Raw genomic sequence first — 24,469 nt, 5'->3', positions numbered from 1 at the left:
ATAAAACGCAGGACTTGTACAAACATCCCCCTTCATACACCGAATCTCAAACAGTCCTCCTCAGACCGGTCCCACCTTCGTCTCTCTGATGAAGGCCTCCACAGCTCCGGCATGTTGAAGAAACAGTTTTCCGAATCCACTGCAACCAGCAGTCGCGCCAGGTACACCACTCCAAATCGCACACTCCAGACTGGGTCTGTGAAAGCGGATAATCACTGCCATGGTGGCTCGTTCGGCCTTGGCTTCTGCCGGTGAGTCCGGTGAGCAAATCATCGCCTCCCACCAGCCGAGAGAACATCTCCGAATAATACGGTCGGCTTAGAGCCCTCCACTCCTCCAGCAGCCCCACCAATCCAAGGTTTAATTGCCTCGACCGGTTCTCAAGATCCTACACTTTTAACCTCAGGCCTGTATTGCTCTCCGTCATGAGCAGCAACCCCGGCAAACCAATCTTCATGCTGCAACAAGGCCTCCTCCACGCCCTCCAAAGCCTCACCTTGTGCTTTCACCACATTAGAGATGTTTACAAACTGTTTGCAAATCAGGACTCAAGCCTCTAACAGTGGCATTAAATGATGCCTTTTACCTCCTTGCCCTGCGCTCAAACTGCCTATCCATCTGTTTGCTGAATTTCTTCAGCTCCTGCGCCATGCCCAAAGCCAGCGCGTCTAATGTGATGGGTGCGGCAACCACCTTCCCTCCATCAAGTTCTTTCAGTGGGCTACCCCTCCTGAGCTTTCTTCACATTGGGTTTTTTAGTCACTGTTTTGGTTATATATTCTTCTGTCGGGCAAAAGTCCATCACATCAACTAACACCGAAATCCCTTGAAGAAATGGGTCAGAAACAGCCAGGAGCCACTTTAAATGACATCACCAGAAGTCCCCGTTTTCATGTTTTCTGCCGGTTACTGTTTATCCCACTTGTCATCCACTCTGTTCTATAAAGGAAAATAGGAAGGCTTTCCCATTCAGACACACAAGACTTTGCTGTGTTCCAGTTAGTCACTGCAGTAACAGTTGCAAGCATTGCTCTTTCCCATATATTCACTCCTATCTCGTAAATGTCACTCGCCACGATCTCAATCGCACATTTGTTTCTTAATGTTTAGGTTGGGGAGTTTGCAGATATCTGAACTATTGGAAGAAGAATCCCTCAATTTTGTCCTGTAAATTGTTTCTGCTTTTCTGTGAAAAACAGTAAGGGCCAACCATACTGGTGAAATTTCACGTTTGGTCATGCTGCAGAAAAAAAAAAGGTAATCAGTTCTCTCCCTCTCATAACTCACTGCCCTTCAATGGAGGGGCAGTACCCATTCTGTATAGAATAAATCCTACAGTGCAAGTGGTGGCCATTCAGCCTAACTGCACTGACCTTCAAAAAAAGGCTCCCTACCTGGGCCCATTCCCCCATCCTCATGACCCCACCTAACCTACACATCCTTGAACACCAACAGACAATTTAGAACAGCCAATCCACCGTACCTACATACCTTTGGACTGTGAAATTGGAACAAACCCACGCAGACACAGGGAGGAAGTGCAAACTCCACACAGTCACCCAAGGCCAGAATTGAACCCGGGTCCCTGGTGCTGTGAAGAAGCAGTGCTAACCACTGTGCCACCCCATTCCTGATGGGGAATAGCTTGTGCTTGCCTCTCCCGAGATTGAAATGTGGAAAATAAAAAAAACAATATCCAAATATTTCAACCACAACTACTTTCCTCCACTCAGTCTATTAATACATCAAGGACACTAAAGAATTGCTATCATCTGGGGAAGAAAGAGTCCCATATTAACAACTGACATTTTAGGGAGGGCAAACAGCTACCTTAACATTAGACCACAAAACTTCACTATATTAATGCTGTACCTAGTTACCAGTCACTACAGTCCAACAGCCAAGGTAAAAAGGTAAATGGTCACAACTTGCCTTCCATGGGACAGGGCAGGATTTCCCCCTCCAAACGATTCTCAACATCACCTCCACTGCAAGTATCACCAGAGATCTTACGGTAACTGGGAAAATAAATTAGGTAAAATTACTCTTTATATCGAAATTCCATATGATTGATTGGGACTAAAATCATTCTTAATCGAAAATAAAACAAGATACACTGGCCAGCAAGTATGGCTTCAGCCTAGTTTTAAGCTGGCAGAATTGCACACGTTCCAATGACTAGACTTAAAACTAGTTCATTGGCTGAAAAGCGTTTCAAGGTGTCCCAAGATGAGGAATTGATACTACATAAACGAACATGAGTTTCGTGAACATTTACCCCGTTGTTCGCTTGTACGTGGTGCCCGGAGGGCAGGGCACAGGTGGAGCGAAGATATCGTGCATCAACTCAGTTCCAGTGGTGCAGATCTCCGATGACAAGTCCCCACTCAGCTTGAAGCCCAAGTCACTAAAAGTAAGCATTGGAAGGAATCACTGACAGGAAATTTGTACTCTTCAAAAAACTTATTCAACAAAATATTTGTTTTCAAATATTAATAGGTTAGAAAAATGATAAGAATAGGATGCTTAGGCAGCACGGTGACGCAGTGGTTAGCACTGCAGCCTCAAGGCGCCGAAGTCCCAGGTTCGATCCCGGCTCTGGGTCACTGTCCGTGTGGAGTTTGCACATTCTCCCCATGTTTGCGTGGGTTTTGCCCCCACAACCCAAAAGACGTGTAGGATAGGTGAATTGGCCACGCTAAATTGCCCGTCAATTGGAAAAATGAATTGGGTACTCTAAATTTATAATTTAAAAGAATAGGATGCTTGAGGAACATAGAAATTGTTGTACATTATATTTGATATTCTGTTGCAGCAATGTTATTGAAAACCCTGGTTTAAAATGCATGCAGGCAGTGCGTCTACTAAAGCTGTAATCAGCTCAGAAAAGGTGAGGCGATTATTAATTGTTTCAGATAAGAGCGAATGAGTGGCCCTTCCTGTTGATTCCCTTATTTTTTATATTTGTGGTTATAATTTTGATCCATGGATATTTAATGGACATATACCGTTAAGTTGAGCAGAGGAAATGAAGAACTCAATAAATAGTACACTGCTATAAAGATTTAGCTTTAGAAGAGAAGAACTCAGACTTTCTGGCACCCGAGAAAATCAGAGCGATTACATTCGATTGGTTGGTTGGTGGCCAAGGATTGTCCAAAGACCATATTCTGCCCAGCGACAGACAGTGATTGGATCCTGCCAGGAGCGTGTTTCTGACAATCCAGGAAGAACATCCCTGGATGCTGAGAGAAGCTTGTGAGCTGCTCGCTTTCTTTATCCAAAAATATTCCCTGCCTACTATAGTTCCAAGTCTGCAGAGAAGCCTTGAGATCCTTATGAATCTACAGTGAAAACCATTAGACTGAAAACAACACCCGACTGAAGGCCTAGACTAAAATAATTTAACTGGAAGATGTCCATCCGAAAGAGAGATTTTTATCCTTTCACTCTGTGATTAAAGAAAATGTGGGGAGTGGGGGAAAAAAAGAGTTAGGAATTAGACAATAGTTAACCAGTTATATTTGCTGCCTTAATAATTATAGATATTGTTATTAATAAAATTGTTTAAATTTACAAACCTGGTGACCACAGTTACTGGGCAGCCAAAGACTTCAAGTATTTTTTAACAATTATTCGTTAATTTCAATTGTGTTCCAACTCCAGGTCAATTGACCACGCACTAGCCCAAGGTGTCATAACAATAGTGATTTGATTGCTGGAAATTTCCTGGAGGGTAGATAATTTATGAGGGAGTGGTGTTAGTCCTAACTGAGAGGGTCATGGAGCTTAGTGGGATAGATGATGTAATTAATGAGAGGAACCAGGTCTAAGTGTAGTTTTGCAGTCTGTTATAGGATTTTAAGTTGAACAGCAGTTTGGCAAAATGCTGTTAGAGGTGTCCTGGATCTACTCTCGTTCTTCAGTTTTTCTTTTTATTTAAGAACAGTTCTTAACTGTTTATTGTAAAGCAATTTCTTTGATGTTAGTGCGGTTAATTGTGTTTAAATTAAAGTTTGTTTTAACATTTTTTTAAAAATGTTACAACCCCCTGGGCTAGTGCGCAGTCAAATCCAGCCCCACTTGACCCAGAGTCACACCGCAATTGAAATCAATAAATATTTTTAGAAAAAACACTCACGGTCTTTAGTCTTAGCTGCTCAATAACTATACCAGGTTTGTAAATTTAAACACCAAGTTCATTACTAACTATAATTAAATATGCAGCTAATATAACAGGTCAACTATTATCTAATTCCACACCTCTTCCTGAAAAGTCTTTGTTTCAGATGGTCATGTTATATCACACCTTCCTTCCATCTAGGATTTCAATCCGAGGTCTCCACAGTATTCATGCAGCTTTTCTGAAGAAAAACATGAGGGAGGTGTCACAATATGTGGATATTGTAAAGCACATGAAGGGCTAATGTAATGTTACACTCATGGTGCTATAGAGCAACCATATAAATATCACATGCCTCCTGGACTTGTAAGAGATACATGGAGTGAGTGGAAGAGAGCAAGACAGTGAGATAGTTGAACCAATAGTATAGATGTGTCATGTAATCTTTACTTAACTAATTCCTTATATGTTCAAATTAAATCTAATTCAGGGTATCTAGAAACATGGAATTTACAGTGCATAAGGAGGCCATTTGGCCCATCAAGTCTGTACCAGCCCTTGGAAAGAGCACCCTGCTTAAGCCCACATCTCCACCCCAACCCTGTAACTCCACCTACCCTTTTTGGACACTCAGTGCAATTTAGCATGGCCAATCCACCTGCACATCTTTGGACTGTGGGAGGAAACTGGAGCAATAAATTAGCTTTATTTATTAAACACAGCTTTCTGTTCTTTGTTAGCACTACAACCTTCACCATCCTGAAAGAACTAAAACAAAGCACAACAGGAAGGAGAGCAGCTTCTTTCCTCTTAAGAGCAGCCAGGACTCCAACTGATCTTCCTCTAGCTCTCTGCAAATCATCCCACTCAGACAGGGCCCAATCACCACCTGTTACTGGAAGAACAAGGTCTTTTGGTCAATTCATTGGCCACCAGCCAACCAATCGAATTTAAGTCCCACCACCTCTCGGGTGCCGAAAAGTCTGTCCGACAGCTTGCACAGTATTCACTTTTGTGACTTTTGAATTCCTCACTTCCTCTGCTCGACTTAAAGATACAAGTTCATTAAGCATCCATGGATCAAAAGTATAACAGCAAAAGCGGAAATGAGGGAATCAACAGGTAGAGCCCATACATATCCCCCTCCCTAAAAGGAATGAAACTTGCATTCCGGGTTTTGAACTTTTCTATAAACCCAAAGGGATTATGGTCTATATAAACTAAGCTTTGGTTATAGTCATGCCGGACATATACTTCAAATTGCTGAAGGGCTAATAGCAATACTAAGGCTTCCTTTTCAATGATGGAATATTTTCTTTGGCATGGATTTAAATTTTTTGAAAAATATCCCACTGGCCTCTCTATTCCTACATAGTCATCTTTCAAGTAGCACTGCCCTTACCCCAGGTCACTGGCTTCTATGTGACCTGGGGTAAGGGCACATAGAAAAACCCAGGGCTGCCAGCACTGGTTCACTTATTATGATGGCCCTCAACTTCTCAAATGTCGCAACAGTAACTTTATTGAAGCCTACTTGTGACGATAAGCTATTATTATTATTATTATTATTATGTAGATAACAGCTGGGCCCTCCAGTCACTACTTGGGGCATCTAGCGATTCATGTTGCTGGTGCAGTTGGAGTCCGAATGGCATTGCCCTGCTTTGAAACAACCCTCGAGTGTTAAAAAAGCAGATATCTCACTCGGGCTGGGTGAGAAGAGGTCCTGCCAATATCCTTTCAACGGATCAATCTTTGACTACAAGGAGGCATAACCTATTCTATCAATGCAGTCCTCAAATCTTGGAATTGGATATGAATTGGTTTTGGTGATGGCATTTATTTTCCGGTAATCTATGCAAGACCGCATGGTTCCATCTGGTTTAGGGACTGCTACCACCGGCGAGCTCCAATTACCCCTACTGGGCTCAATTAAATGATTTTCCAACATACCTTGGATTGCCAACTCTGAGCCAGTTTTCATGAATTTAGATAATACAGGGTTGCTTTATTGGTCCAGAGTTTCCCAAGTCTACATCATGACTAACAGAGTGAATCCTGGCATGTCCCTACCAATTATTCTATATTTTTTTCAGTATCATTATTAGATCTTTCCATTGTCCTTCTTCTAGATCATTTTCCCACAGACAGTGACCCAAGCCAGGAATTGAACCTGGGACCCTTGAGCTGTTAAGTAACAGTGCTAACCCCTGTGCTACCGTAGATCAGCCAATGCACAATCAATATAATGTACAGATCTGCAGTAGAAATATAAATCCTTACCAAGTACAAGGCGTTTTATTAAATTTGGGAACCACGGTAGGTTATTCTCCTTCAAGATTGCTCTGACGTTCAATCAGATACGGGTGATTTGTACTTTATACCCCTTCCTCCATAAACATTATTGAACTTAATTCTTAAAGTTCGAATTCCTCCTTCGCATTTAGATTTTTTTTGGAGAAAATGCATTGCTGATTTCTACAACACTGAAAGGCTGCTTCCAGATTGCATTCCGAATGGCCAAGCTCCTACTATATGGTTAGGTAGCTTACGCTATGCTAACACTCATGCCGACCTCCAAATAATGAGCCCTTACCCTCATCCCTGCTGAGATCAATTATTTCAACACAAACCAAAGATCAAACTTGGAACCGTAGTCATCTGCTTGGCTTTGCGATCTATGAATACTGGGTAATCCAGGTTGAGGTAAATGGATATTTTGATGGTTCTCAGAGTTGTTAAAACTGCTAATAATACTGTATATGATTTTAAGAACGTCTGATGCATTTAAATACATGGCAGCCAACATTGCACTCTTCCAATAGGATGTCAAAATTTAAAATGGAGAGTTATGTCCTCGCAGAAAGCAACCTCAAACAAGATTAGCAACGGTCATGATCAGGTAACCTGCTTTCCTAGGGAGCCCAGAATAACTTGGTTTTCCATTAATTATCATATCATAGACTTGCATTAAACTTCTACAAGAGCAGAATAAAAACTTGATATCTCACCAAAATATGGCACTACATGATTCATTTAAAACATCACTTTGCTGAACAAATGAAGCAAATAAATGCACAAGTACTGGTCAACTGATAATCAGGGAGAAGATGATATAATGGTCAAAAATTAACTGATGGGGCACATCCATCATATAAATGTAGGTTACCTGACGAATGGCACTTACAGCTGCAGCATGATGCAGTCCCAAAGCCCATCACTAGTCATTGCTTTTTTATTATAAAGAAACTTGTGTTACCATTCGTAGTCCTCTCTTGTACAGGAACAGTTGCTGACTGTGATTGGCCTGTCAAAGTCTTCTCCGTTGAAACAGGTGGCATGCGGGGTTCTTCGCTTGTAGACAACTTTTCGACCAAGCAAGCATTCATTCCCATGCTCATCAGAGGGACACCACAGTTTGTAATCATTCTCAGAACATGGTACTCCTTGAAAGGAAGATATCAAAGCTTGCATTTTAAAATTTAAAATAGAAAGTTTGCATATTGGATAATGCAATTGTGAATATTTTTCTAATACTATACAGGATTCTGTTTCGGGGGGAAAACGAGGATCGTTTTGTATTGAATGGTTACCGCCTTTGGTATTGATTGCTGAAGGCATTTACACAGTATGGCTATACTAGTTCCCCAGTGGAGGAGTGTGTAACACAAGTAATTTCAGATGAAACTGAAAAATGTCAACTGGTAAATCAGTCATCTCCTGTCTGGCTGCACTATGGTCCCCACATTCATTGTCAAAACAGCAAAATCAGGACCTTTTGCATGACTGATTCAGAAGGTTCCCATGCAAGTGGAAAGGGATCAGCTTTGCACACCTTCATGGTCATACTAGACTTGGGCTGAGAGTGGAATATATAAATTAAACTCACAAGCAAGCATTGACCCTTATGAACTGCTAAAGCAAAATAACTAGAAAATTAATGACAGGATTCTGACACTAAAAGTTAGTTTATCTGCTCAAAAGGTAACTAATTAGTAAGCTAGCCACATTGTATTTTTAAAAAGTGCAACCTTAAAAAGCAAATCAGCTTTTCAGATGGATATAGAGGAAATACTCAAATCATTTAAACTGCATTGCAGAATGATTATTAATAAATTTTTTAAAAACAAACTTTGTTTGCAAATATTACCAAGCCAGAAGGATAATTTTAAACAAAAGCAAATACTATTCTGTTCACAAAAGTAAGTAAAATATAAAGAATTAAAGTGGATTAAATTCAATTTCTTTATCTATTCATGGTTCTAGTAACTACCCAACAGGTCATGCAACTCGAGACTGCACCCCACCCCTCCTTCCCAGATATTCTTGAATTGTTAGCGCTGGCAGGAATGAAAGATGCTATCTCGTTTCAGATCATCATGTAGCAGTGAAACTATGTTATCAGTTACAGCACTTGGTGAAATTTGGGTAATGCACGCTTGTCGCTGTTGCTCCCACGACACCGTCAGTAAACCACAGTAACAGGAGATTGGTTTTGTTTCCTCCTCCACCACCGCCCCCAACATTTCAGAATAGGTGACCACATGCACAAACTGCGATGCACAACCATTCAGAAATGAGGAAGCAATACAGCCTCTCATATGCAGAATGTATCACTGTTTCAAACAACTATAAAATGATTATCTATATATCAAGGATTACTTCAAAATACTTTAATCAAATATAGATAAACAGACACTAGAAAGGATATAGTTTTTCAATGGTCTGTGTGGGGTTAGTGAATACCAATTGAAATTGGGCAGCAAGGTAGCATAATGGTTAGCACAGTTGCTTCGCCGCTCCAGGGTCCCAGGTTAGATTCCTGGCTTGGGTCACTGTCTGTGTAGAGTCTGCACGTTCTCCCCATGTTTCCTCCGGGTGCTCCGGTTTCCTCCCACTATCCAAAGATGTGCAGGTTAGGGGAATTGGCCATGGTAAATTGCCCTTAGTGTCCAAAAAAAAGATTGGGTGGGGTTACTGGGTTACCAGGATAGGTTGAAAGTGCGGACTTAAGTGGGGTGCTCTTTCCAAGGGGTGATGCAGACCTGATGGGCCCAATGACCTCCTTCTGCATTGTAAATTCTATGAACTTATGAAATAACTATATACATCTACATAACAATGGTGCCCAAACATTCTAAACCTAGGGCTGCATATAATCTTCAGACATGAGAGCCACAGACAACCTTCTGTGGCTGAAAAAAATAATAGACCTTCGCAGACAGATTTTAATCACTGCTGCACTTACTTCTGTGATGACATCTTCAGCTTTTTCCTAACGCTCCAGGTTTCCATCTCTCAATTCAAATCATGGCAAAAAACAATTCTGTGTCACTGTCGCACATCAAAGCTAACACACGCTCACTGCTTGAATGATTTTAGCAGCCTTGCTCTTCCAATGTGGGAAGAATCAGTCAATTGGGCAGAAGAATTACAATCACTTACCGAACAACTAACTTTAATTAAATTAAAGAGTGCTCATGTCCAGTTCTATATTGAACTGTTTCCTTCACTTCCAGACAGAGGCTGCATTTGAAGGGCAGTGAGGGGGTGGCTGAGCGAGCCAGAGCAAATGGCCGTGTCGCTCACCCCTGGCGCAAAAATCATAAAAGAAATACTTCAGCGGTACTGGAATGGATTGATTTTAACTTTCCATTTCTTCCTCTCCAGTTCACTCCCTCTGTGAAGCAGTTCATGGCAAAGGCTGCACCCAGCTTTTTAACCTTCCAACCAATGAGCAATTTAACATCTTTTGTGCTGCAAAACCTGAGCCGTCCTGCAGATGTCAAAGGCTGCATGGGGCTCAGGTTTAGCCTCCCCTGCTATCATCACCCATGCCCCTAAAGCTGTGGTGGTGGAACTCATTGATCCTTGCTGAATGTGCAACCTGATCAAAAACAGGAACCAGTGCGGATGCAATGCCACCCCACTGCTCAGAGTCATGGGTTCATACACGAGAGAGAGAGAAAAACTTGGGAAATTCTGCAGGGCTGCAAATGTGTCACAATTTAAATTTTAATAAGAAAAGGAATTTTAGGAAAAATAGGATTTAGAATGCTTCTGAAAAAGTTATTTGGTGTGCAGGCCAGGGTTATATCCTGCTTGCTTCTCCTTCCCAAATTCGGTTGGGGGAAAAGAGAGAGTTGAGTTTCGCAAAATTAACTAAATCAGAATGAACTTACCCAATGCTAATGTTGTGTTGACCTGCAGTATTAGCCAACTGTGGGAATGGTCAGCATACGATCCAAAGATTGTGAAAACCATACTTTTCTCCCCTGGCTCAGTGAGCAATCCATATATAACAACAGTCCTTTGAGTGAAGTTAAAAATCTGCCACGTCTCTCCCTCATTGGTGCTGTACCTTTTTATTGAAAGAGATCGATGAACAGGTAAAAATGATGCAGCATAAACAGCTGAAGAATTTTCACATCTACACATCTCTCTGGGTGCACTAAATTCATAAGATATTGTGAAATGCATAGCATACAAAAATAACGCTCATAATATGATCCTGAAATAAAATGCTAATTGAACACTACAATAGGGATGGGGAAAGAAACCAAAAAGATGATATAAAAGTAATTCGAAATAAAGTTTCTCAAGAGACAAGTAGTAATTTTATTTAAGGCTGAACAAAAAATCATCAATTCTTTGGTTTACTCACTTCAGTTGGGTAGTAGGGGCTCCCTGAGGAATTGCCAACAGGATTCCCCCGTGGTCAGCCCAAGAATAATAGTGTGGACCTTCAAGGGCCTGAACAAGAAACACAAAAGGCAAATTCAGAATGCTACCAGGCAATCTTTACACTGCCACATCTTTTTCACTTGGCACGTTATTTTCCCCATCACTCTCCAAAATGGGTTTACTGCTGTGACACACACGACAAGCAACTGGAATGATAACCAAAATATTCTCAATCCTATATTCATTCATTTCAAAAAAGGTACACAACACAGATCAAGGAATTACTTTTTGCTTAATTTGTTCTTTGTTCCTGTGGGAAAATATCTGGTCTCAGTTGAACCATCTGCATCTTAATTATAATTCTGTTGTACATGTATATTCAGATAGATAGATTTATTGCAGCTCAATTTTTTTTTTGCAAAGCAAGTTAAATATGCGAGAGTCGCAGCATTAAAGTACGATGGACACACTATAGGATACGGATATTGTGACAATCTGTTTCAACCTGCATTATTAGTGTAGACTCGTGGAAAATGAGCAGCCTGTAAAATTCATGACAATACTCTATTGATTATTATTTTATCATCTTTCACATGTCTAGGTTTGGAAACAAAGAAATTACAACCCTTCCAGGAACGCTAGCTTGTAGTTTCCAAGCCAAAAGGAATAATTTGTATTGTTTGAGCCATCAGAAAGTGCCAAAGGAGGTGCAACTAATGAAGTCCTTCTGAAGTGGCCACGGTTGTAATGCAGGAAACACAGTAACCAAATTTCATATAGCAAGCTCCCACAACCAGCAATGTTTGATGCCCAAGGCATTGCACGGCCAGCATTTATTGCCCTCCCAAGAGAATAAGATCATGACCAGATAACGGGTGCATTTACCGGCCATGCTGTGCCCGGAAAGCAGTGCATGTGGCGCAACGTGGCATGAAATGACAGGAGACCCCACTCCCACGATCTACCTGGCTCACTATGCTTCGCAAGATCCAACACGATCTCTAGAGACGCCGTGATGTGAAGCGGATTGTGGACGGGATCACTGTCAAATCTGCATTTTAGAGTGAGACAGCTAGTCTGACTTTAACATGCAGTTGCCTGAGGCACCAAGGCGTTGGGATCTATGCATCGCCCTGGAGACCTTGGGCGAGCGCCATTCAGTACTGGCCTCCAAAAACGGGGACCAAATGGAGCGTCACTCGTAGGAGGTTTCCCAGGAGATTGAAGGTCTCCCAGGTGCATGCCCTCTGGGCAGGGTGGTACCCTGGCACTGCTGCTGGCAGTGTGGCATCCTGGCAGTGCCAGCCAGGCACTACAAAGGATGCCACGTTTTGAGCAGCAAATATGCCAAGTCCACTACGTGTCTTCGAGAACAAGATGGTTTGGAATGCCAAACCATTTGTCAGAATGATCTAGAAGAGTTTCTTACTGATGTCTGGTATGGAGTAAAATATTTGACATCAGTTTCTGTAATTGTTGCTACTGACAACATGAGGTCAAAACCAGTAATAGGGTTAGTCCCCTAAACAGAGTTAAACAAAAATAGTAAACCCTACACTAGCTGTCTTTCATTGCAACAATACAAAAGCATTTTTAATTATTCTGTCACAGGACGTGATGTCATTGGTTAGGTCAGCATTTATTGCCCATCCTTAATTGCCATCGAGCAAGTGGTGGTGAGCTGCCTTCTTGAACTGCTGCGGTTCATGTTGTGTACACTTACCCACGGTGCTGTTAGGAAAGGAGTTCCAGGATTTTGACCCATCGAAGAAAGAATGATGATATAGTTTCCAGTTAGGGCGGTACGTGCTTCGGAGGGGAACTCGCATTGGGTGTTCCCATGCACCTGCTGCCCAAGGCAGTTGAGGTCACAGCTTTGGAAAGTGCCTTTTGAAGGAGCCTTGGTGAGTTGCTACAGTGCATCTTGAAGATGGCCACTGTGTTGAAGGGAGTGAATGTTGAAGGATGAAGTGCCAATCAAGCAGGCTGCCTTGTCCCGAATTGCATCAAGCTTCCGGAGCTGCAGTCATCCGGGCAAGTGGACAGTATTCCATCACACGACTTGCCCTTTGCAAATGATTGACAGGCTTTGAGAAGTTAGCAGCAAGTTACTCATCACAGAATTCTGTGATCTTCTCCTGTAGCCACAGTATTTATATGCTTGACCTACTTCAGGATTAGTGGGGGAATTCAGTGATGGTAATGCCATTCAACATCAAGGGAAGATGGTTAGATTCTCTCTTGTTGGAGATGGTCGTTGCCTGCCAATTGTGTGACACAAAGCCACTTATCAGCCAAAGCCTGAAAGTTGTCCAGGTCTTGCTACATTTGGACTTGGATTGCATCAGTATCTGAGTCATCGCGCGCAGTGCTGATCATCATCAGCAAACATCCCATTTCTGACCTTATGTCATAGAATTTACAGCGCAGAAGGAGGCCATTCGGCCCATCGAGTCTGCACCGGCTCTTGGAAAGAGCACCCTATCCAAGCCCACACCTCCATCCTATCCCCATAGCCCAGTAACCCCACCCAACACTAAAGGCAATTTTTGGACACTAAGGGCAATTTAGCATGGCCAATCCACCTAACCTGCACATCTTTGGACTGTGGGTGGAAACCGGAGCACCCGGAGGAAACCCACGCAGACATGGGGAGAACATGCAGACTCCGCACAGACAGTGGAAGGAAGGTTATTAATGAAGTAGCTGAAGATGCTAGAGTCATTACCCTGAGGAACCCGTGCAGCGATATCGTGGGGCTGAGATGATTGACCTCCAACGACCACCTTCCTCTGTGTTGGGTATGACTCCAATTAGTGAAGTTTCAATGCCACCTCACCTCCTCCAATCCCCACTGTCTCCAGTTGTGCTCAAAGTCCTTGTTGCTACACTGTCAAATATTACCTTGATATCAAGGGCAGTCACTCTCACCTCACCACTTGGGTTCCGTCCGTTTGGGCCAAGACTGTAATAAGGTCAGGAGCACGTGGAACCCAAAGAGTATCACAAGCAGATTATCGTTGAATAAATGTCACTTTATAGCGCCAATGACACATTCCATCATTTTGTTGATGATAGAGAGCAGGTTGATGAGGCGGTAACTTGGAATGGGATTTGTCCTGCTTTTTGTGGGCGTACCTGGGCAATTTTCCAGTGTTGGGTAGATGTCAATGTTGCTTAGCTTAGCTTGGTGAATGGCTAGTTCTGAAGCACAAATCTTCAGAACTACGAAACTGATAAAATGGTATTAGCAATCTTTCAATTGCTACCCTTAGTGGGGCTGGATAAATGCTTTGTACAAACTAATCATCACCTCCTCTTGAACTATGCATCAAAACTGTTATATTGAAAATCGGGGAGGCAGTAGTATTGTCACTGGACGAATAAGCCAGAGATCCAGGGCAATGCTCTGGGGACAAATCCCAACACAGTAGATGGTGAGATCTGGATTCAATAAAAATCTGGAATTAAAAGCCTAATGGATGATCATGAAACCATTGTTGATTGTTGTAAAAACTCATTCACTAATGTCCCCTTAGGAAGGGAAATAGGTCGTCCATGTGACTTCAGACCCACAGCAAAGTGATTGACTCTTAAATGCCCTCTGAAACGGCCTAACAAGCCACTCAGTTCAAGGGCAATTCGGGGTGGGCAATAAATATTGGCCTAGCCAGCGACACCCAAATCCCATTCAGGATTTTTTTAAATTAAGATATTCCTCCTATAGGCTTATTTTTCACTTCCTCACTTATTCTGCATCTCATCATCGCTATCCTTTTTCCAGTTCTTGCCACAAAGCAATTTATTTTGGCCCGGATTCCTTATTCAGATTCTTAGTAACTGTTCCATTTGTTTTTCACTATTTACAATTTTCCCAATTTCGAATTATTGAATCGGGACACTATTACAATATGCTTAACAATGTAAAACTAAACGACTCTTTGGTTATACAATTACTGGACCATTCTAAAAGCAGTGTTCCACATTTTCAATCGTTTAGAATTTGAAAGCATGGTTTCCTTTATTAGTGCAGCTAGTTTCTGTTGACTAAGCTGATCACAAAGCACATTACCTCACGCCACCGAGCCCCAGCACTACTTGAAACATATACATTTGGTTTATTTGCCAAGTTCTTGCCAATGGAACCTGAAGGAGGGAGAAGGAAGAGAAACACATGAAATCACTGCTAGACCCTTGATAAGGGACACAGTTCAAGACAAATATTGAAAATATTAGATTATAAATGGGTTGAAACGTCATGTATACTTTCTTCCAAGATCGTATTCTACATGTTTAAGATTAGTACAAACATAGAAAATAGGAGCCATTCAGCCCTTCAAACCTGCTCCGCCATTCAGAATGATCATTGGTCATTCATCCAACACTCAATAACCTGATCCCACCAAATTGGACAGTGCACAAAAAGTGCAATTTGACTGTTCTGAGGAAGAACCCTCAAAAGGAAAATATGAGACCAGAACATAAACAGAAGGAATAGGCCATTAGGCCCAAGCCTGCTCCACCATTCCATATATCATAGCTGATCAGATTGCAGCCCTTACTCCCACTTTGCTGCCTGCCCACCCATAACCCTCAACTCTTGTAGATCAAAAATCTGTCAAACTCAACCTCCACTGTTTACAGGAAAAGAGAATGCCAAGCACTAAACGACCCTCTGAAAATGATAATTTGTCAACTCATTTACTTCCTAGAGATTAAATAAAAGCTATGCTGCTTGGCTAACTACAACTGATGGGATGAGACTCTTTTAGAGTAGAGCAAAGAGGGGTGATCTTATATAGAGGGCTTGACATGAGAGACGCCGAAAGGTTTACCCTGGAGTGGCAACAAAAGTACTAGACATGCCATTACTATCACAGATTCATTTGGTATTGCAAAAATACTTTTCATTCCACTATTGTGGTGCAAGAGGCAAGCATACTTTGGTTTCTGCAAGCAGGGAACAGCACATATAAGAAGTCCATCCAACGTTCTATTAATTTAAAATTAAATGAGTGGAGGGTATAAATACCAGGTAAACTCTGCATTTAACTGTGTCAGATAATCCATTATTCACTGAAAGAAAATCTGCCTTGCTCCTTACACAATTGCTGAATGAACAATTGCCTAAAAACTGCTACTCAAATTGTGTGATGGTTTTTCATTAGCAAGGTACTGGAAGTGAATTTGTAAAATTACAGACGAATCTCAGTACTAAATAAAAGTTATTTACTAGATTTCTTTCAGAAAAGTAAATGCATCACCTGTGGCTATAATGATGCCTGGTGCCGAGTCTTTGGAAAGGATGGGCATTCTGCGGAGCTGGAAGTTCAGCAACTGGCTGTAACGCTGTGCCAGGTGCAGCGAGCAACCTTGGCTTAACTGCAAGAAAACAAAATGATGCATCTTCTGGTAATTCCAACTTCTAGTTTTTAAAAAAACACAAAACAATAGGTTCAAAAATTAAAACCCCGGGTCCTCAATGGCCTAGTTTCCAATTTCAGCAAGTAATGGGATTGGGAGTGAAGGCAGACAAGTCCCCAGGGCCTGATGCCCTACATCCTAGGGTATTAAAGGAAGTGGTAGCGGAGATAGTGGATCCACTTATTATAATATTCCAAAATTCCCTGGACACAGGAAACGTTCCAGTGGTTTGGAAAAATGTTAATGTCACGTCCTTATTCAAAAAGGGAGAGGGGCAGAATGTACGAAATTACAGACCAGTTAGTTTAACATCTGTTGTTGAGAAATTTTTGGAATCCATTATTAAGGAAGTAATATCAGGACATTTGGAAAATCAAAACGCTATCCATCAGAGTCAGCATGGTTTTATGAAGGATAATCATGTTTGACTGATTTGCTAGAGTCCTTTGAAGATGTAACAAGCCAAGTGGATAACGGGGATCCTGTAGATGTAGTATATCTGGACTTCTGGAAGGCGATATGGTGCCATACAGAAGGTTAGAGGTAATTTATTAACTTGGATAGAAAACTAGTTGACAGACAGAAGACGTCAGGATAATGGGTAATTTTCTGATGGCAAGGTGTAACTAGTGGGGTGCCATAGGGTTCAGTCCTTGGGCTCCAGCTATTTACAGTCTATATTAAACTTGGATACAGGGATAGAAGGTTCTAAAGCCAAATTTTCAGATGCCACTAGAATAGGTGGGACAGTAAGTTGCAATGAGGGAACAAGAACCTTACAAATGGATGATGTAGATAGGTTAGGTGAGTAGGCCAAACTGTGGCAGATGAAGTTTAACGTGGTTACTTGTGAGGTCATCCATTTTGGTCGGAAAAATGGAAAGGCAATTTAATGGGGGGAGACTTTGGGGAGCTCCGCTGCAGAGGGCTCTGGGTGTCCTCATGCACGAGTCACAGAAAACTAGCATGCAGGTACAGCAGATTGTAAAGAAAACAAATGGAATGTTGGCATTTATAGCTAAAGCAATAGAGTATCAAGGTAAGGACGTGTTGTTGCAACTGTACAAGGCATTAGAGATCGCACCTGATGTATTGTGCAGTTTTGAACCTCTTATTTGAGGAAAGATGGAGGCAGTTCAGAGGAGGTTGACTAGATTGATTATAGAATAAAGGGGGTTGTCTTATGAAAAAAAGAGATTGAGCAGTTTAGGCCTATACACTCTGGAGTTTAAAAGAATGAGGAGATCAAATTGAGGTATACAAGATGATAAAAAGGTTTCGATAAGTACATGTGGAATGGATGCTTCCTCTTGTGGGACATTCTAGAACAAGAGGTCACAGTCTCAGGATAAGGGGGAGAAAATTTAAAATATAGAGGAGAAACTACCTCGCCCAAAGGGTTGTGAATCTATTGAATTCGCTACCCCAGAGTGCAGTGGATGCTGGGACAGTGAGTAAATCGGAGGAGTTAGACAAATTTTTAATTAGTAATGGGATGGAGGGTACGGAGAACGGGCAGGACGTTGGAGACAAGGCCATGATGAGATCAGCCATGATGGTATTGAATGATGGAACAGGCTAGAGGGGTTTAATTGTCTACTCCTGCTCCTCGTTCTTGTGTTCGAAGAAAGAACTATTCTGTCTAATTCCACCTTCCAGCTCTTGGTCTGTAACCTTGTAAGTAACAGCACTTCAAGCGCAAATCTGGTGTTCTCACTTAATAAGGGATTTCTTGATTAATAAAGGGATTAGGGGTTATGAAGAGAAGACAGGAGAATGGGGATGAGGAACACATCAGCCATTATCGAATGGTGGAACAGACTCGATTGGCCGAATGGCTTAATTTTGCTCCTACATGTTATGATCTTATGAAGCCACATAGATTGGGGTTTCCAGGTTCCTTAAACGTTCCAAGCTGCTTATTAGGTACACTATATAATTGAAGTGGGTGTTGATTCTATCCAGATGAATTTGCTAACCTGTTGAGGCAGCAACAGGATCAGAGCAACTGCTTTTGGACAAGAGGAAATCCTGAAATAAATCAGCTTCAGATATCTACCCAGTGGCAAAATATAAAATGCTTCGGAAGAGATCCAGCTTTATTTATTATTTCACCCCACCCGCCATCAATCTCTAATAGGCCAACATTCACAAAGAATCCTATTTGGGTGAAAGAAGAGGGAGAGAAACTAGCACCTTAGAGATGACAACTGCATCTCAAAAAACCAGGATCTGTGCAATTTTCAAAATAGTGCATTCAATCTGCAATTTTTCTCCATCCTTACCTCACAGTTGATTTTAACACCATCACTGCCAAAGGTTGGTGCCTGCAACAGTTCCCAAGTTCCGCCCTTGTCAAAAGTTACCACTGATCTCATATTCTCCTCGGCATAAGATCCATTCATCTGGGTAGCAATGTAGACACCCCGTAGTCCTTCTACACGATGAATATCTGCAAAGGGTTCATTTGAAAAGTATCTGTGAATTGAAGAAAAAAAAACAAAGATTCTTAGAATTCAAAGTGGAGCTTTGATGGATCATGGCTGAAAACTGCCATGTAAATCACTGGAATTTGTGTTTGATGAAGAGATAGAAAATGAAGGAGTGGAAGATGGTAGGGAGGAGAGAAGCAAGAGTGCGATTACATTCATTTCAACCATCTTTAATTTCGAACAGAAAACTGTGTATAAGACATCATAGAAATTATGTAAAAATCATTGGATTGGAAAGATCTTCAATTTAATTCCAGTTAGTGAGATTAATTAGTGCCACCCTGGACACAGCGACCAACAACCACATAATCTTCTTCATCTTCAAAGAGTCTACTTCCACTCCATATTCTGCTACTGCTCAATGTCTGATCATCTGACACCAAAAGCCTAAAACATGCCTTTGCCACTTTTAAACCCAGCTACTCCAATTTTCCACTACATGCTTTCTCATCCTCATACAAGCTTCAGTGCATCCAAAACTCTGCTCTCCAAAACCAAAACTTCAGCTGATTCGACTACCTATTACCCTTGTTCTTGCTGACCCACATTGGCTTCTTCCACACCAACAACAGTTCTCCCACATCTACAACAGCTCTCCCATGTCTACAACAGCTCTAATTAAAAATTCTTATTCTCATGTTAATGTCCTTCATTATGTCACCTCTCACCCTACACCCTCCATGAACACGGTTTCTCAGGCTCTCGATTTTTGCACATTCCCTCGCCGCACTCAAATATCTCTCATAAACCCTACCTTTTCTCCACATTAAAGACAGTCTATAAATATAAGTTGTTGTTGGGTCTGTTTGAATGGATGAAGTAAGATCAAGATATTGTGAAAAGGTTTAGAAGAAGACGCCAAATCTTCAGCACATCTAATGTCATGTTCTCATTCATCTCAGGAAAAATCAGGTAGAATCTCAGTTGAACCAACGGTAGGCAGATGAAAAAGGCTACTTGGTTCTTGTTTTTCTTATTGTCACTGTTGCACTGCAATTCAATTATAAACATTTTTCAATAAAAACTGGCAGAGATAATCTTGAAAGGTTACATCGAAACATGGCATGGTCTCAATTGTGCGCCTGAAGGAAAATAAATCTCTTGCCAATTTCAATCTGCTCAAAGTAACCAAAATAAATACTGGTAAAGCAGCTGATGTTAACAGAGTTTACATTAAAACCTCCTTTTCTATAGAATATATAAACTATGGAACAAGATTAAGAGTACATTTTAACATGGTCCACTGAAAACAAACCGAGCAGTTTTCAACTAGGGCAGACAAAGGGGGGCTTTGTTTGACTAACTGGCATGATTGCATCTCACAGCTCATCACAATGAGCATTCCCCCGCTCCTTCACACACTGTAGCCGTGTTACATAAATAAAGCAGATTTTTTACTTCCTGAGATTTTGAAACCCCTTTTGGCCAGGGAACAGGAGTGTGGTACACAGCCAACCCTCTGAAAGTGAACTGACATAACTGTGTGCCATTTGAATGTGTTTGTTGGCTTTAGCAATTCTGTACTTATCAGTAAAACATACATCTTTACTATTTGCTCAGTTGGTGCCTCAGTACTAAAACAGATCAGTCAAAGTTCTTCAGGGACCTGTAATATACTTAGTTGCAGCAAAGTACATCAGAATCCAAATGAACTCCAATGAACTCCAAAAACCTGGTCGTTAAAAACATGTTTTCCTTGGATATGGAACAAGACCAAGAATAAATTTTAATGGTCTACTTAGTGGTAGACAAAGGGTGCTTTGGTGGCCACACTCTCCTTGGAAAATAAAAGTCTACATGGAGTGCAAAGGGTTCTAGGAGTATAGACATGTATTATAATGAGAGACGGGCTAACAAGGTAATTTTTTAAAAATGCAACAAAGCACTGCAGTTATTTCTACACGAATAGAATTGAAAAACAAAGATGTTAAATTTATATAGGATCTTGGTTGGACCACACAATGTGGAATCCTTACCATAAGACCACAAGACATAGGAGCAGAATTAGGCCACAGCCCATCAATTATGCTCCACCATGCAATCATAGCTGATAATTTCTCATCCCCATTCTCCTGCCTTCTCCCCATAACCCCTGATACCCTTATGCTCCCTACAGTTCTGAAGGAGGCCATTCAGCCTATTTAGTCCGCACCGACCCTCCCAATATATGTTACACAATTGATTAATATTTATTATGTCACATGTACCTAGTACAGTGAAATGTATTTTTCTGCAGCCAAGGGAACATACACAGTAGACAAAAGAATAATCGATGGAGTACATTAACAGTGGTGCATCAACAAATAGTGATTGGTTACAGTGCGTAACAAGGCCAAACAAGAGCAGCATTGAGTGTCATGAGTAGAGTTCTTACAACAGAACTGTGCAACAGAAAGGAGTCACTGGATTCAAATATGACCAAAGGTTGTCCTGAGATGGTTACTAGCTTCTTGATCGTTTTCTTTTCTTCAGAGAAGTATCCCATATCCACCGTGCACATCCCATATCCACCGTGCACATCCCATATCCACCGTGCACATCCCATATCCACCGTGCACATCCCATATCCACCGTGCACATCCATCAGGTGATTTTTAACAGGCCAATTAGCTCAGACTGGCCAATCATACATGGTTAGCTCCAGTCACATCCAACTTTGCAATTTCCTTCATCAAAGCAAGATTCAATCTCAGAATATAAAGAGATGCAGTCAAAAATCTGCAAGTTTACAACCTAAATTTCATGCTTGTTAAAAGGATCAAATTAAACACTTATTGGTATGTAAATGTTTAATGCAAGTGTGAAATTCCTTTGTCTACCACTTTAACCAAGACTCTGCTTTAAATTGGTTAAAACCCCCTCCACAGCAAGTGGCTTCACCCAGACATCTGAAATTGGAATCTAGAGATCAAAAAACAAAACATACAAAATCTAGACTAGGCTAATCTATGTCATTTTACCAAATTTGTGTGTTTAAACACAAGTCATTCACTAATCAATTACAAAAGTAAAAGTTTTGGAAAAACATTTGCCAAACTAAAAGAAAATGCATTGCCTATTACCAACTTGGAACATCCAATAGAGTATGTTAAGTGTAGTTACTGTTGTAATGCAGGGGCGATTGCACGTAGCAAGCTTCCACAAACAAAAAAAATGTATTGAAGCAGGTGATCCTGTACTTGCTCAGCCTTCCATGCTCTATTGCTGCGCCTAGGTAGCCCCCTAGGATGCACATCAAAGGTGGACACAACCTGCTGCACACCCTATCCCATGGCCTTTAATGTCCCTGGCGTGCATTCTCTTGGGAGGCCCTGGGGCTGGAAGGCCCCAGCCCACATGCCCCACCGTGCCAACCTGCTCGGGCTGCTGACTTTGAGGCAAAGAGGGAGTGGGTCTCGGCGGAACTGGTGGTCGTCGTCACCACTCCGTAGGGTGGTTCGGGGTTGGCACCCAGTGCCTCCTCCTCCCGTCGGTGCCCAAAGAACCCTGGGGTTCACCTCGGGACAGAGGGTCAGCTGAATCGAGCCTCTGCTAGCTCTGGGTGGCTCCCCAATGTCCTGAGCATAGTGTCAACTCTCTCTGCGATGCTCCTCAGTGACTTGGATATGCTCTGGAGCACCCCAGCAATGTCCATCTGCGACTGGAACATGCTCCGCAGTGCCTCGGCTATGCCCACCTGAGAATAATAGAGCATCTCCTTCAGCGACCAGGGTGTGCTCTGGAGTGTCTCGGCAAGGCACACCCAAGACTGGGATATGATCTGCTCATTAAGGTCCACCTGGGACTGGGACCCACATTTGAGGTGCTCAGCCATGGCCATCACTGACTGAGCCATGCCTTGGACAACTCCACTCGTGCTGCCAACATTTTGATTTTGCATCAGCTCTCCATTGCAGTTGCCACCCTAACAGTGTTGGCCTCTGCACCATGCATTGCTGACGCCATCTCCTGCTCCCATAGTCTCTGGAACTCCTCCAATAAGCCATGGACCTGCTTGAGTGTCAAGACATTCCCTTTGGAATGTCATGGCTGCACCTTAACGTGACACGGTGATTAGCACTGCTGCCTCACAGTGCCAGGGACCCGGGTTCAATTCCGACCTCAGATGACAGTATGGAGTTTGTGTCTGCATGGGTTTCCTCCAGGTGCCCTGGCTTCCTCCCACAGACCAAAGATGTGCAGGTTAGGTGGATTGGCTGTGCTAAATTGCCCCTTGTGGGGTTACGGGGATAGGGTGAGATTGGACCTAGGTAAGGTTCTCCTTCAGAGGGCCGGTGCAGACTCGGTGAGCCAAATTGGCCTCCTTCACAGTAGGGATTCTAAAGTTTGCATCAGTTCTGGGTAAACCTGGTCCAGAGGATCAGCATCTGCCTGGGACCGAGCTGGGCCCTGGGATCCAGCAGAGCTCTGACTGCTGTCTCCCCTGGGCGCTCCTGCCTCCACCTGATGTGCATCGGCAACTCTTGTGGTACTTACCAGAATATGGCTCAGAAGCCTGTCCACTACTGTCGCCCATCGAGGTGTGTGTCTTTGCGCTGGTGGAGAGTGGGGATGACAGCTGTGCCCAGAATACAGTGCTTTCTGGGGAGCGCCCCTCCGAGGAGTTCTCATGGATGGGGTGGGAGGGGGTGGAAAGAGAAGGAAGAGAGAAAAGGTGTGGAGAGGAACCACCCAGGATGGGCCATCACCATCGAATGAAGATTCTGCAGGAGAATGGACATGTGGTAAGTGGAAGGGATGGGTCATTCAGTATGGCATTAACAGCTCATGTTACAGGCCATCTGGATGGGCGCCGGTGGAACTTTGCCTCTACATCCCTCGGCTGCCCCGCAACTTCCAGGACCCATTCCCCGCAAGGTGTGAGGATTCGTGTCCAGCATCCTGCCATCAGTCTATGCCCTCTCCAGTCTGTTGTAGGCCAACTCTCCTGCAGGTGAGGGGGCCATTGTGAGCTGTACGCATCGCTCATTGTGGGGGTATGGGAAGTTGGAGGGGAGCGCTGGTCGGCGTGGGCAACACTGCTGGACACGGGTGGGCTAGGGCACAGAATGGTGCTGGGATTGCGCCAGGCACATAACCTTTGGGGGACGGGGGGGGGTGCGGGGGAGAGCAGTGCCAGTGTCAGCCCACCTGTGGGGCCCGGTGGAGAGTGTCGACTATCTTACAGCACTGAGTTCCAGTCCTCCTGATGGTGCTCCCGGAGCTGACAGCCGTTGCTACTTCCTACCAGGTGGCACTGGCTGCCCTGTCGCAGACCGTCCGAGCCTCGTTGTTAAGTGGTCCAATTAACAGTTTTTGTGGTGATGGCCTCACAGGGCCAAGCATTAGGAAGCTCACAGCAGTTTCTGCGCACTACCACACATAGAAACTTCTCCATTGCGCCCTGCACCTCCGACTGATAATGTACTCAAGTCTATGGAATGGGGGGGGCAGCATGGTGGCACAGGGGTTAGCACTGCTGCCTCACGGCGCTGAGGACCCGGGTTCGATCCCAGCCCCGGTCGCTGTCCGTGTGGAGTTTGCACATTCTCCCTGCGTCTGCGTGCGTTCACCCCCACAACCCAAAGATGTGCAGGTTAGGTGGATTGGCCACCCTAAATTGCCCCTTAATTGGAAAAAAAAGAATAGGATGCTCTAAACTTTTTTTTTTAAGTCTATGGAATGGGTCTTCAATGCAAAAGCCTTGATACAAATGTGCGTGCCACCATGAACCAAAGGGCGTGTCTTGTGCAAAATTCACCTTCAA

General features: G+C 42.9%; 1 protein-coding gene across 1 annotated transcript in view; it reads right to left on the bottom strand.

Moving 5' to 3' along the window:
* The window catches only part of sorl1 (sortilin-related receptor, L(DLR class) A repeats containing), a 203,277-nt gene that overhangs the window by 77,840 nt on the left and 100,968 nt on the right, over positions 1–24,469 (bottom strand). Inside the window, exons 9-16 of the mRNA XM_038779169.1 lie at positions 18,517–18,709; positions 16,072–16,189; positions 14,880–14,953; positions 10,788–10,876; positions 10,306–10,484; positions 7,383–7,569; positions 2,279–2,407; positions 1,933–2,018 (exon numbers count right to left, since the gene is read on the bottom strand). Of these exons, the coding sequence (XP_038635097.1) occupies positions 1,933–2,018; positions 2,279–2,407; positions 7,383–7,569; positions 10,306–10,484; positions 10,788–10,876; positions 14,880–14,953; positions 16,072–16,189; positions 18,517–18,709 (1,055 nt within the window). The remainder of the gene's footprint in view (positions 1–1,932; positions 2,019–2,278; positions 2,408–7,382; positions 7,570–10,305; positions 10,485–10,787; positions 10,877–14,879; positions 14,954–16,071; positions 16,190–18,516; positions 18,710–24,469) is intronic.

This window comes from Scyliorhinus canicula, chromosome 19 (genome assembly GCF_902713615.1).
Source record: "Scyliorhinus canicula chromosome 19, sScyCan1.1, whole genome shotgun sequence".
NCBI classification, from domain to species: domain Eukaryota; kingdom Metazoa; phylum Chordata; class Chondrichthyes; order Carcharhiniformes; family Scyliorhinidae; genus Scyliorhinus; species Scyliorhinus canicula.
Note: the sequence above shows the minus strand (reverse complement) of the source record. Positions and strands in the feature narration are given on the sequence as shown.